The following is a 15,413-nucleotide window of genomic DNA, read 5'->3' as shown; positions in this document are numbered from 1 at the left end:
GAGCAACCCTATCCTGCGCGGGTGGGCAATTGGCACGATCATGGTGAGGTTAAACCCCCACCCATGACTGGCTCCTGGCAGTAGTTCCAGGAGGGTCACGACTGAATTGTCCGTTCCAGTGGGCGACGTGTCGCGATTCGAGTTACGTCGCCAATCGCACGCCGGATGGGCCAAAATTCGTAAAAAAAAAAATATATATATATATAATGAACCCATATGGACAACTGTGCTGAACTTGAGTGGGATGACTAGAGTTTCTTGGAGTCCGACTTCCTGTGTGGAACTAAACCTTCAAAATGATATGTACTCGTATATACTGTAAATATAATTTTTACATTTGAAACAATGAATTATTGTTATGGTATTTCTGAGAAAAATAAAATGAACCCATATATATATATATATATATATATATATATATATATATATATATATATATATATATATATATATATATATATATATATATCTTTTTCTTCTTCTTCTTTCAGCTGCTCCCGTTCGGAGTCGCCACAGCGGATCATCCGTATGATCCGCATAGTGATTTGGCACATGTTTTACACCGCATGCCCTTCCTGACGCAACCCTGGTCGCCTCTTACGACACAGGGATATGGTACACCTATTTTAACCGGGGTATACACCGGCCCAGTACACTGGTACTCATTTCGCCGACCTCGGAAGGATGGCAGGCTGAGTCAACCCCCTGGTGTATTAATTCAGTGGCCCAACGGGGATTGAATTCAGGACCCTAGGATCCCAAGCCGCCACCCTTACCACTCAGCCAACACCAGGCTTAATAATGACCTGAACTTACCTCTCATCAAGCACCATCCAACAAAGAACCACATCGATAGGTATAGAACCCCAAGAGTCTTAGCAGACACCACATTTCAAGTCTCCAAAATAAAAACAACTTTCAAAGTCTCCAAGGTATAACCACATTCATGTTGAGCCTCCAAGATATGTTGGCCTATCACATTGTGAGTTACCAAAACAAAACATACATTCCAAGTCTCCAAAATATAACCATCTTTCCAAGTCTCGAAGGTGGAACCACAATTTTCAGAAATATTGTGGGTTTCCATGATGTCTCACATCGTATAACTGTGGACCATCATGGAAAACTCCCTTTTTCCAATTTTTATGGGTTTCGGTGATGGATCTCACATAGTATCACTGTGGATCTTCTTTTTCTTCTTTTGGCTGCTCCCGTTAGGGGTCGCCACAGCGGATCATCCGTCTCCATTTCGCTCTGTCCTCCACATCTTCCATTGTTGCACCAACCACCCACTGTCCACCATCACCACATCCATAAACCTCCTCTTTGGCCTTCCCCTTCTCCTCCTACCTGGCGGGTCCCATCCTCAGCATCCTTCTCCCGATATACCCCGCATCCCTCCTGCGCACATGTCCAAACCATCTCAATCTCGCCTCTCTCACTTTGTCTCCAAACCGTCCTACCTGCGCTGTCCCTCGAATATACCCACATAGTATCGCTGTGGATAATTATCAGGGAAAATCCATTTTTCGAAATTTCAAAAATTTGTGAGCCTCCTTGGTAAAACTTGTATTCTGGCTCTTCAAGGTAGAACTTGTTCAATGGGTATCGTCTTGAGAACTCACAATGACTACCATCAATGTACAACTCTTTTTCAGGATTTTGTGGGTCTCCAAGGTATAACTCTTCGGTTGGGTCATCGAGGTAGAGCTTGTTCTGTGGGTCTTGGTCGCTCAGAAGGTCTTCAAGCAAATTAACAATTTCACCCCAAGTTGTGGCAAAAGCAGTATTTTCATTTTGTATTTCTGATACAATTTCATGCGAGAGAAAATAATAACATATTAACGAGGTTTATTCATTTAATACAAGATTATATACATATAAAAAAAACTATAAATATTAAAAGAAAATCTTATCTCCAATGATAAGATGATTGAATCCAGTTCATCAATTTGAAGGTTTAGTTCCACACAGGAAGTTGGACTCCAAGGAACTCCAGTCATCCCACTCAAACTTAGCACAGCAGTCTATTCTCAATAAAAGTAAAAAAAATTGTTAAATTCAGCCTGTTTCAACCCTTTACATAAGAATGGTGGGTGTGGCTTCCTTTGGAAATTCCCAAGCCTTGTGGGTCAGGACTTAACTGGGAATTATGTAATTGTGGGTGGGGCTTATAAAAGTGGGCGTGGTCAGAATAAATGATGGTTAAAAGTGGGCGGAGTTTTTGGGAAGTGGGTGTGGCTTAGATAAAAGTGTGTGTGGCTTATGAAAAAAATGACATGTGGCTCAAGAGATGCTCAGACAAGAGCATCAAGAGAGGTTCAACATTTCATCTCTGCACAACAAAGATACAGTACTTAAACCAACAACCAAGTTCAGGTATATTGTTTATTAATATACTTGACGGTGATGAGTGTTGTAAGAAAATGAAGTTGCCCCGTAAAATAGAACATGAACAAATATTTGTTGGTTCTCTGTTTGAGTATAGTTAGAAATACGATGATTTTTGGTGAAAAATGCGGGAAGTTAAAAGTGGTGAAAAGTGGGGTTTTTTGGTAAAAAAAAAAAATATATATATATATGGTGAAAAGGGAAGGAAGATTTCTTGGAGACTTTGGAGAAGAAAAGTCTCGAAGGTGGGGTCTGAAGGAAGTAAAACAAGGAAAATTGGAAGGATTTCGGTGTCAGTCAATAAGTTTCCATAATTTTTTTCCCATTCACTTAAATGTAATGTCCCAGAAGCCCCACAACCCGACTACTGAGGTGTTTCGTGTTATCACAGTAGATTAGGTCCAGTGTGTTTAAGACTAGACTAGGTGTTTAATTCTAGTGCTTGCCATCCATACCTGATGAGCCTCTACAGGTGCGAGAAGGGATGGTCGTGCCCTCGCAGGTTTGTGCTAATTTTATTTCATGGGAGCTTTACAAGACCCCCAGTGAGGTGGTGAGTGGACGAGTGGTGAGAATTGAGAGGTGCTTACCAGGGGAGACACCATGCCAGCCTCCGCGATGTCGTTAAGGCTTTCCGTTATGAAGATCTCCTTCCCCACCAGGTAGAACCTCTCGGTGGGAAATCGTCCGTAAGCCATGCAGGTGTATCAAGGCACGTGACAAAACGTGCGCAGTGCTTCTCCACACGTTTCACCTGGAGCTGTGGACGTCACAAGCTTGAATAAGTGTTTATACCTCGTGGACTTTCACACATCGTTTGAAGCCACATTTGATGTTCACATAATACGAATGAAAAAAAAAAAAAAGGCAGAACGTTTGACTCTCCACCCCACTCCCTCCCACCTCTCCCAGTCCTCCAACCTCTCAACCATTCCCCCACCCTCCCCCACACACACACACACACACACATCGTTAGTAAGGTATGTTTTCCATGAAACAAAAGGAATCTAAATATGGTGTTTTACTCCTGTCCGAATGAATGTGGGCCTGCATGTCATGTCCATTTTCTGCCAAACTCCACAACAAGGGGTCTGTTTGGCATGTCACCCTACCTGCGTGACTGTCCACCGCCGCACCCTCCACAACCCCTCTCCATGGTTCGTGCTGGACTCCCTCTTTGCCCGTACATGTGTCTGAGTACATTGTACCCCCGTCCCCCTATTTCGTGCCCCCCAAGCTGCCACTATGTCTGGTGTTGGCTCAACGGTTCGGGTGGTGAGCTTGGGATCCAAGAGTCCTGAGTTCAAATCCCGCTCAGCTGTTGAATTAATACCAGGTAGGGTTGACTCGGCCGGTCATCCTTCCGAGGTCGGCAAAATGAGTACCAGCTTGCAGGTATCCTGTGTCGGAGTGGTGACCCGTCCAGGATCGTTCCCAACAGCCAAGGAGACTGCGAAGCAGCACCAACGCTCTGTACAGAGTATGGTCCCAATGGGTGGAACCTGCCACTGATATTTTGTTCAGGTGCAAACAGGATCACACGCCAAGAGCATAAATCATGGGACACCGCGTCTGTGCTCTTTATTCACGTCTCAGCAGCTTCGTAATTATGGGAACCTTTCAACTATCAAAAAAAAACACACACACACACACACACACACACACACACACACACACACACACACACACACACACACACACACACACACACACACACACACACACACACACACACACACACACACACTCTTCAAAGCGGTCATGTATTTGGCATGAAATCGAACACTTCAATCATTCAATGGCTGTCCGTTTAGCCCAGTTTTCCCAAGTTGGCCTTGAAACCAAACACCGGCAACGGCTTCATTCCCGGGTCCCAGCGTACGGTGTACGAGAGTCAGGACACGGGGGTCACACCCCCCCCCCCGAGTGTGTGTCCAAATATGATCAGATATTGTCCTTGGCAGATCTATCCCCCACTATCCCCCACTACCCAAACCTGCACCCGCTGTTGCTTCTGTGCTTAATGGAGCAACAGCTGAGGGTTTCTGTTCATACGAATGTCCATTTGTGAACCGAGCCGACATTTTAACACACTTTCATTAGTTGGACTTGTACTCGAGGGTCCATCATTGACTTCGTTTCGTCCAACAACTGATGGATCCTCTCAATGTTAAACGAGAGATCGGAGTTGTCCCTCTGGACATCTCGAGCTTCCGAAACTGTCGCTGCGACCCAGCCATGCTTTCCAAGATATCTTCAAATGGTGTCCAGGGGCCTTCATTTGAATAGCCATCAGATTTTATCTGTGAACACAAACAATGGCTCGCTCTTGGTGGAGTATGGTCTTCTTATTGAGGGTGCCGTCCCACAAGGCGGTGTCTGAGGAACGAGTCGACCTCAATGACCTTTCCACCTCCCTGGATAATCCTCCGTACCATTTGAAGGATGATTCCACCTTGTGCTGAACAACAGAGCACATTGATGAGAAGCAGCAAGGATGGTTCACATTCCATCTTCAAGGTTCTGGATTAAACGAGTCATAAATCAGTCCTTCGATGCAGGAACATCACGTGCCACCACTCTGTCCCTATGATGGACTTTCAAACCCTGTACACTTCATCGGAGGACCCTCAATCACAACCACCTGAACCGTCTTGAGCAACATGACAACGACCGACGACCCACAGCCACCAGTGTGCCACTCAAGTCCAACGCAATTTGTGACATGCTGAGTGTGATTTGTGATGTGCAGAGTGATTTGTGATGTGTGGAGGGTGATTTGTGATGCATAGAGTATGATTTGTGATGTGTGTGGGGTGATTTGTGACGTGCGGAATTTGATTTGTGATGTGTGGAGTGTGATTTGTGATGCATAGAGTATGATTTGTGATGTGTGGAGTGCGAGTTGTGATGTGTGGAGTGCGAGTTGTGATGTGTGGAGTGTGATTTGGGATGTGCGGAGTGTGATTTGTGACGTGCAGAGTGTGATTTGTGACGGGCGGAGTGTGGTTTGTGACGTGCAGAGTGTGATTTGTGACGGGCAGAGTGTGATTTGTGACGTGCAGAGTGTGATTTGTGATGTGTGGAGTGCGAGTTGTGGTGTGCGGAGTGTGATTTGTGATGTGCTGAGTGTGATTTGGGATGTGTGGAGTGCGAGTTGTGATGTGTGGAGTGTGATTTGTGATGTGTGGAGTGTGAGTTGTGATGTGTGGAGTGTGATTTGGGATGTGCGGAGGGCGATTTTTGACGTGTGCAGTACGATTTGTGACGTGTGTAGTACGATTTGTGACGTGTGAAGGTGGATGGAATTTCAATTTTCCGACTGCTCATGTTACCTGTTTTGATCCTTCCAAGCTACTCGTCCACAATGCACTGTGATGTCACAATTTTGGAGTTCGTGAACATTTCATATTGATTGTTCCAATGTATTTTGTTGGCCAATTTAATGTTTTAACTTCACTTAAAGTTAGTTTGGCATTTTTCTGTAATCATGTTGAGGTATTTTTAGCCATTGTAAAAAATCCCTAAGTTAGCATAAATTTTAAGCTCACCTGGAACGGAGTTCCGGAGATATTATGGGATGGCGCGTCGTCCATCCATCCATCCACAAATACTTGCAACTTCTTCTCTGAAACCACACATACGATTGCGATGAAACTTTACCACAACGTTCATCACCGTGTATGTACCAAAGTTTGTTCATGGCATGAAAAAAACGGGTCCTAAGGTGGTGTATGGGAGGGGGGAGGGGGAGGGGGGCTGGGGGGTTGCCCCCATAATAGGTATTTGTTTTCTTCTCAGAAAATACACAGGCAATTCTAATGAAAAACTTTACCACAACCTTCATCACCCATGATGTACTGAAGTTTTTTTTCACATCATAAAAAAGCAGCAAAGAGAGGGTGCTGGGTGGGAGAATTTGGGAGGGGGAGCTGGGGAGAAACTGGAGGGTGCAGAGCTGGAGTAAACCTGGGGGATGTGGAGCTGGGGTGAAGCCGGAAGGGTGCAGGGCAGGGGCAAGATGGAGGTGGAGGAGCATGGGAGAAACAGTGAGGGTGAGGAGGGCGGACGGGGACGGGAAACTGAGTGGAGGTGAGATGAGCAGGAGGTAGAGATGGGGTGGAACAAGGGGGAAGCAGATGGGGACGTGGGTACTGACATGGAGAGGTTTGACACCATGAATGGACGTGAAGGGGAATTTGTCATGTGCACACAACTTATTGTCATACATTGTCAGGTCAGGTCAGATCAGATCTGTGACTTGCTGCAGGTACCATATAAACCTGTACCAAACTGTTTCATGGTCAGGTTGTCGGCGACTAAACTGTCTCCCCCCCCCCCCCAGGTTTCTTGGTGAGGATGGTGTATGGATAAAGACACACCGCAGGACTAAAAAGAAAACCTATCAAAGGGTGGAGGAGCTCCTTGTGAGCCAACGGCCAATCATATGCGGTATCTAATTGTGTCTGCGGACGTCTTCCTGCAGTTGGGTTCCCTCCTTGTCGGAGGTTGGTGGCAGGATTTGCATTCCGGACACCATAAAGCACTTAATTCTGCAACATACACAAAAAAACGCAAAGAAAACTACAAACCCACTCCGTCGGAGTGGCTCCTGTGGAGCTACCCTTCGCAGGGCAACTCACCGCATGACAGGAATGGGGCAAAGCCTTCAGGACCCCCATTCTTTGATGATAGGATGAAAACTATCGGGAAAACTTGCTGAGTCAGGTTGTGGTGGTGTGTGTTTGGGAGGTGCTGAAGTGTCGTCCACCAGTCGGCGATCCACTCGGGCTAACCTAAGGTCGTCCCTTCGGGGTGGATACCTGGAATGTCTTCACTCTCAGAGAGGATGATCACTTGTCTCTGCTGTCATCTGAGCTCCAGCATTGCAGCACTTTCTGAGGTTTGGAGGCCAGAGAGTGGTGACATTATGGTGGGTGGTTACACATATTACTGGTCTGGTGGCTCTGATGGTTACCATGCCCAAGGAGTTCCTGTAGCTGTGTCCAATAAATTCACTCCAATGATAATTGATGTAACACCGGTCAACGAGCGTATTATGAGACTAAGTATTCGTCACTCCTTGGGTGTCATTTCCCTGGTCGCTGTTTATGCTCCGACTGAGGCGAGTGATCTCACCGTGAAGGATGCATTCTGTGCCACGCTCGAGTCTGTGGTTGATCAATGCCCCCAGGTGAGATACTCTTCCAATCTTGGGAGATTTCACTGCATTGACTGGAACTGATTGGGATAGTTATGAGACATGTGTTGGTCCCTCTGGATCTGGAACTGTTAACCAGAATAGCACTGAGTTCCTCGACTTTGCAAGAGGTCATGGACCTCGGGTGGCTGGTTCATGGTTTCAATTAGAAAATGTATCGACCAAATTTGTTTTGCACAACATTCATTCTATCATGTCAAACACTTGATAGGTCAAATTTTCCAAATTACCAAATTTCTGTTTCCATGGCAACTATTGTTTATTTGGATTTCACAGGTTTCGTGCTGCGCGCGACATCTTTTATGTTTTGTGTGTTGACGACTACCTCTTTAGATTTTATGGGTGGAGGAAGGTCTAAGTAAGATGATGGTGATAATGGATTTCATTTGAAGATGTGTAAAACTAAATACGTGTTTTTATGTTTTGAATTACAAATCCTGAGCCATCCGTTTGGTCATATGTTATATGTCATATATCTATATGAATATCTATATCTATATCTCTCTCTCATAGTTTGAGTTCTTCACAAATATACCAGTGAAAAAACAAAATCTGAAAATGTTGCTAATTTATACAGTTAGGCAGCGTTCTGGGCCCAGTCCTATTCCTGATCTTCATCAATGATCTCGCTCTGACTCTCTGGAAAATCCCCTTTATCTATTTGCTGATGACACCACCCTCTTCCATGACATCCCTCATTGTTCAGACAGGTAGGCTCCAGTCTATTCTCTCTCTTCAGACCTTGAAAAATAAATAAATAAATAAATAAATAAAATCACAAACTGCTCAAACACTTGGAATATGTCTTTCAATCCTGGACAAATCTCACACTCTCTCCATCTCTCTCCGAAAGGACCGTCTGGCAAACCCTCCGATCTACTTTATAAACAATCCTCTTGAGGAGGTTCAGTCATTCAAACTCCAGGGTCTCATTATCAGTCATGATCTTTCTTGGGAAAACCACATTTCAAGTTGGCCGACAAAGCCAGCTGCTGACTGCACATCCTCCGTCGTACAAAGTCCTTCCTTGGCACTCCTGAACTCATGTCAACCTACAAGGCCTTCATCCACAACTTGATGGATCACTGTTCTCCCCTCTGAGCTGGCTCTCCTGCCTCAGATATTACTCAGCTTGATGCCCTGGAAACTAAGGCCTTTACTATTATTGTAATCTCCCATAATGAAGCCGTGTCTGTGGGCCAATCTTTTCACCATTGCAGACAGGTCGGTAGTCTCTGTCTTTGGGGTCTTGCACCCTCTGTGATGTGCCACCTCAGGTTTCTTCTGCAGGCCACGCACGGCCAACCATCAACCCTCTTCTTGTAAAACGACCTAAATCCAGGATCCCTGCTTACCTCAACTCATTTGTTCCTCTTTTTTTTCCCCACCTGTGAAACCAAATTCCACATTCTCTTTAATCTCATTCTTCCCTCCAGGTCTTCAAGACAGCTGTTTACCACCATCTTAGATCATCCCCAATCCAAAACCACTATCTTTTCTACCCTTGTTAACCCCACCAAAATCCCTCCTCTTTCCAAATTTCCTGTTTTCCCTCCTGAGAGTTTCCTTCTCTCTCCATCTTGTCCACCCCCACGCATCCTCTCCTGCCCCTAATTCCCGATACCCACACCCATTATTTGTCTGCCTCCATCTTGGCCTTCAACTCCACTGTTGGGGTTCCCCCCCCCTCTCTTTGCTGTTGCGTGCTGATCCGTTCAGTGTACTAGTCCAAGCTCTTCCACAAGCCTCGTTCTGGGAAACAAAGAAAAGCTGAAAAACAAAGGGTTCTAAGAAACAAGCCAACACAATCAAAAACAGAAAATGATGTCACCTTGTTTTCAGCAGTGAAACTGAGTGATTCATCTATTGTTACTGACAATTGTGGAAATTATTAATTATCAAGCTGATAAATTATGAAAATGGACAATATGCTCTGAAGGAGAGTGATACTTTTAAACTCATCTTTTGGAAAGTGTAAAAAATGTAAAAAAAAATAATTTAAAGTTCATTATTTATGAGGGTCTTCAAAACTGGTAAATCTTGAGAAGAGTGCGTCTCAGGGGACATCTCAGAAACTGGTAATTAAAAAGTGGGGTAGAGGTGAATTGTTCGGCCGATGTCGGAGGGATGTCGAGGATGTCTTTTCCTGATATGTGAAACACCATGCGGCCCGTACCCCATGACTACAGAAAACAGACTTTCTGGAACTTATCCATCCAATTATCTTGAAACGTTCTCCATGGGTAGGAGCTCCTATGTTGAAAGTTTTGTGCCAATCGCTCAAGCGATTGTGGAGAAAACTAATTAAAAAATTAATAAAGGTGACAATGCGAAAAGGTGAGGGTCTCATCCGATGTTCCACAACATGGTCAAGGGTGGTTGCGAAGGTCCATCATTAGTACTGGATTAATTTTCATGGAAGGGCAGAACCAGATCAACAGCATTATTTAATTACTTGACAAACTAATTATTTAATTAATTTTCATAGAGGCCCACAACCAACTTCCACACCAACTGATGAACCCTTCAGCACTAAACATGCAGCACTAAAGATTTCACACTAAACATGCATGATCAGGCTCCAAAACTCCAAGTACCGTTCATCGGTTCACATCATGTCGGTTTTTCATCACTGCCATCCATGTACCGCTGCACGGAATAGTACTCACCTGCTCGTCCGATCATCGGATGTGATGATCTCCACTTTACAAACCCAAAGGAATCTAAAAATGGTGTTTTAGTCCTGCCCTAATGAATGTGGGCCTGCATGTTATGGCCATATTCAGATGACACCTTTTTCTGCCAAACTCCCCAACAAGGGGTCTGTTTGGCATGTCACCCTGCCTGCATGACCCCTCCACCCCTGCATTTGGCCTGCCTAACCGCCTCCCCCCCAACCCGTGCACCCTGCCTGTGTTACCCCCTCCATTTCCCTGCTCAATTACGTTGGTGAAGGACTCCCTCTTTACTCACATCTCGGCGGCTTCGCAATTATGGTAACCCATCAACCATCTCACACACACACACACACACACACACACACACACACACACACACACACACACACACACACACACACACACACACACACACACACACACACACACACACACACACTTCGAAGCGGTCATGTATTTGGCATGAAACCGAACACTTCATTCAGCGATCGTTCAATGGCTGTCCGTTTAGCCAAGTTTTCCCAACTTGGCCTTGAAACCAAACATGGGCAACGGCTTCACTCCCGGCCTACGGTGTATACGGGATGAAGTGATGATACCGTGGGAAGCATTGCGGAGTCTCAGCACAACTCATTCCAGGCCAAACGAGACTTAGCCATGAGGAGCAGTTGATGGAGACTGGAATTTATACATGAGGAAGGTGATTACGTGGGGATCCGATTGAGATGTTTAAGACATAACAAGGAGCTGATACTCGAGGTCCCCTGCCTTTTGGGTGGTATGAGGAATAGATCTGTGCAAGACGAAAGCTAAATTTCATATTGCACATATTGAATCGTGACGGCAGTAAGGTAAGGGTCTTTCACCCAGAGTAGTGGTTGAGTGCTAACTTTTTATTACATGGCGGAGCTTAATTTGGTCATCTATGAGTCTTCTCATGGCCAAATCAGAAACGGCAAGAGAGCCCACATATATAACTTGGCATTGTGAGTTGTTCGCAACGTGAGTAACAGCTGTGTTGTTATGCTGTGAGGTCATGAGCCTGGCGCAGTCCCTCAAAGCATCTGAGGTCACGAGCCTGGCACAGTCCCTCAAAGCATCTGAGGTCACGAGGCTGGCACCGCTGTCCCTCAAGGTGTGTTTTAACACTCACAGCTCATCTCCATCCAAGCCACTCTTCTCCAGAAGCTGCAACTTTCTCCCAGAACTTTTCATTTACGGCACAGTTGGTCAGACTCTTCTTCAGTGTGTGCTCGTATTGCCTCTACTGAACACCCCGAGGTTGTCTGCCCCCGGACAACTCATAAAAAGATCCGCATGTGGTGTGGTGCGGTGGTTGTCCATCCGAGAGACATGGCCAGACCATCTCAGTTGGGTCCTCTGGACTCTGGAGAGTGACTCACATTTTTAAGCCATACAAGGTCCTGCCACTGGATTTCCATTAAGGGATGGAGATACCTCTGGTGAAAGCATGCAAGGGATTTCACATTGTATCTCCATCAGACGCAGGACACTGGGCCACAATTACGCTGTGAGGACAACAGGCATTTTAGTTTGGAGTTTGATACCATGTCGCTTCCATACACAGTCATAGAGGTGGTCAATGCTGCAATTGCTTTATGTATGCGAGTACGGATGTCTTTGATAATAGTGTCCTTTGTGGGCACAGTCCAGATTTAAGGGAATTTGGCTACAATGTTGAAAGGGGTCATCAATAGTGATGTCTGGTGCTTCATACAGATCACCAGGTGCTCGTTGATACATCACCCCATAGTTTTAGTCACACTGATTTGGAGATCAAAGCTCTTTGCACCACTTCAAATCTTGTTGGCCAGATTCAGAGGTCCTCCTGGTGAGCTACCGAGGCAAAGCCATCAGGACCGATGAGAGAGAGAGAGAGAGAGACAGAGAGAGACAGAGAGAGACAGAGAGAGACAGAGAGAGACAGAGAGAGACAGAGAGAGAGACAGAGACAGAGACAGAGACAGAGACAGAGACAGAGACAGAGACAGAGACAGAGACAGAGACAGAGACAGAGAGAGAGAGAGAGGAGGGTGCCTCTGCCCCGTGGGTCTGTTGAGGGGCTCGGGCATGAGCGCATTTTATATTTTTTGAATCCTGCCTAATCCTATTTTTAATGGTAAAGCAAAACCCGAGTCCTCACTTCATCACATGATGCGCCACATACACTACTGAGATCAACAATGTGAAAAGGTCGACTGACAAGTTTGATTCAGGTTCCTCCTGATGACTCCATCTTTGTCCCTTTGTTCCTCCTGATACTCTAGTGCTGTATTTGGTCAGTTATTTGATTTGGGAATGGGGCAGTGGAGGCGCCTCGGGCAACAGAATTGGGTTTCGATTCAATTATTGAACTGTTTGCCCTGATGTTCGTAAAGCACCTTTGGAGTCTCCAGGTTCGTTTAATAATAAAAAAGCGTTTGGTTTTTCTTTGTATACCGATGAGGTGCGGGCCCGTACGTGTGGCCGTACATGCAAAAAAAAAAAAAAAACTTTCAAACCGTGTGCCAGAAACCACAACAACCACACACGCCGTTCCGTTGCTCTCGCGGGCCGACTGGATTGAGGCATTGTTTCAATTAGATCGGACCAACCGTATCATAAATGGCCAGAACTTGGGAAACTTGGGAAACCTGGAAAACAGCTGAAATGGATGAAGAAGAACGATATCAAACCTTGAATCAAATCAAATCAAATCAAACGATATCAAACCCCCTCTCTCTCTCGCCCCTCTGTAAATTGTGACGTCATATCAAACGAAGAAGAAGAAAAATTGACACCCCTCTCTCTCGCCCCCCCCTTTCGTTCTCCTCTCTCACCCCTCCTCTCTCCTCCTCTCTTGAATTGTGACGCCCCCTCTCTCTCGCCAATCTACAATTACAGATAGATAATCTATATAACTCTCCTCCCCTCTCTTGAATTGTGACGCCCCCTTCTCTCTCTCTCCCCTCTCAAACACACAGACATTATTATTTTATTACACAGACATTAATATCAAACCTTGAAAAGGCACATACTCCTCTGTAAATTCTGACGTCATATCAAACGAAGAAGAAGAATAATTGTGACGCCCCTCTCTCTCGCCCCCCCCTTTTGCCCTCCTCTCTAGCCCCCCTCTCTCACCCCCTCTCTCGAATTGTGACGCCCCCTCTCTCTCGCCCCTCCTCTCTCGCCTATTTATAATTATACATAGATAATCTATATAACTCTACTCCCCTCCCTCCCCCTCTCTCGCACCTCCTCTCCCCTCTCTTGAATTATGACGCCCGCCTCTCTCTCCCCCCTCCCTCCCCCCTATCAAACACACAGACATTAATATTAATATTAAGACACACAGACATTAACATCAAACCTTGAAAAGGCACATCTGTGGGTCCCCAGCAATATTCCTGGCAAGTTTCAATCAGATCGGACCACCAATCGTGCAAATAAATAAATAAATAAATAAACATTAATTGTGACGTCATTAGTGACGTCATAGCACCGTATCTTGTCATTGGTCGACAGATAAATGGCCGTAACTTGGGAACCGCTCATCCGATTGATATCAAACCTCGAAAAGGCACATCCGCGGGGCCCCGGCAATATTCCTGGAAAGTTTCAATCAGATCGGACTGTCAATCGTGAAAAAATAAATAAATAAACATTAATTGTGACATTCGTGACGTCATAGCACCGTGTCTTGTCATTGGTCGACAGATAAATGGCCGTAACTTGGGAACCGCTCGTCCGATTGATATCAAACCCCGAAAAGGCACATCAGCGGGTCCCCAGCAATATTCCTGGCAAGTTTCAATCAGATCGGACCATCAATCGTGCAAAAAAAAAATAAAAAAAAAACACATTAATTGTGACGTCATTCGTGATGTCATAGCACCATGTCTTGTCATTGGTCGACAGATAAATGGCCGTAACTTGGGAACCGCTCGTCCGATTGATATCAAACCTCGAAAAGGCACATCCGCGGGGCCCCGGCAATATTCCTGGAAAGTTTTAATCCGATCGGACCGGCGGTCGTCGAGAAACTGCGGTCACATACAGACACACAGACAGACAGACAGACAGACATACAGACAGACAGACATACAGACAGACAGACATACAGACAGACAGACATACAGACAGACAGACATACAGACAGACATACAGACACACACAGAAATTGCTGGAATTATAGATAGATAAGAATGATTTTAAATAATAATTTGAGAAGTAATTAATATATTTTTGTTAGTTTATACATTTAATAGTTTACTCTGTACTGTTAGTTTACTCTGTTTTCTTGTTTGTTTGTTTGTTTGTTTGTCCGGGCAATATCTTAGCCAACCTTTGAACTCGGAAGCTGAAATTTGGGGACAAAAGTGAAGATGTGCTTTGGCAAAAAATAAAAATTTTTGATTAATCAATTAATTAGTTAATTAAATTATCATCGATTTATTTTATTTCTCATTCTGGTAATATCTCAGGCATATTTTGAGCAAGGAAGCTGATATTCGGACATGACAGTGACCGGGTGATTTGGCTATAAAGAGTATTTTTTTGATTTGTTAAATTAATGAATTATTCATTTTTTGATCATTTACTTAATTTTCAATTTTTTTTACAGATTCGGATGAAACGGTGGTCGTTTACGTCTGCTCTTTGGCAATTGATTGAGAAATTAATTATTTTATGATTTTTATTATGCAATTAATTAATCAATCGATTATTGTACACCACTCCCTCCCAATTCCGACTCCAGGTGGTGTAAGGTGGCATCGCAAAGCGCCGAAGGCGCCCCAGCGATATCGTGTGCTGGAGGATTTGTTATTTATTTATTTGGCATGGGGGTGGTGTACTTTGAATATACCGTGACTTGTTAGGATCTTCTATTTAGATAGGCATTAAAAAGTTTTTTTTAAGGGCGGGGGGCGGCAAGGTTGTTAGCACTATGGCCTGTGCTGACTCTCGATGGCCCTGACAGCCATCAGTGTGAAGTTCTCTAATTACCGTTTTCGTGACTGTTGTGGAGGTTCGGGGCCCAGAAAGTCTGAAGACCGCGTATCAACCTCGCACCTCAACCATTCTTCACTCTAATCACACATCCTTAACACAAAGTGCAA

The 15,413-nt window shown here is 44.9% G+C and overlaps 1 protein-coding gene across 4 annotated transcripts in view; it reads right to left on the bottom strand.

Annotated features, from left to right (window-relative positions):
• The window catches only part of LOC147016331 (protein-lysine methyltransferase METTL21C-like), a 49,622-nt gene extending 39,203 nt beyond the window's left edge, over nucleotides 1-10,419 (bottom strand). For 2 of the 4 annotated variants that reach the window (XM_085847797.1, XM_085847796.1), the window contains exons 1-3: nucleotides 10,282-10,419; nucleotides 5,943-6,019; nucleotides 2,982-3,151 (exon numbers count right to left, since the gene is read on the bottom strand). In XM_085847797.1, coding sequence (XP_085703923.1) covers nucleotides 2,982-3,089 — 108 coding nt within the window. In that variant the 5' untranslated portion in view covers nucleotides 3,090-3,151; nucleotides 5,943-6,019; nucleotides 10,282-10,419. The remainder of the gene's footprint in view (nucleotides 1-2,981; nucleotides 3,152-5,942; nucleotides 6,020-10,281) is intronic. The other 2 variants (XM_085847798.1, XM_085847795.1) reach the window with 2 other exon arrangements.
• Nucleotides 10,420-15,413: the final 4,994 nt, after the last annotated feature.

This window comes from Eptatretus burgeri, chromosome 11 (assembly GCF_056783735.1).
Source record: "Eptatretus burgeri isolate ZD-2024b chromosome 11, Ebu_testis_v1, whole genome shotgun sequence".
NCBI lineage: Eukaryota > Metazoa > Chordata > Myxini > Myxiniformes > Myxinidae > Eptatretus > Eptatretus burgeri.
This window is presented reverse-complemented; position numbering and strand designations above follow the sequence as displayed.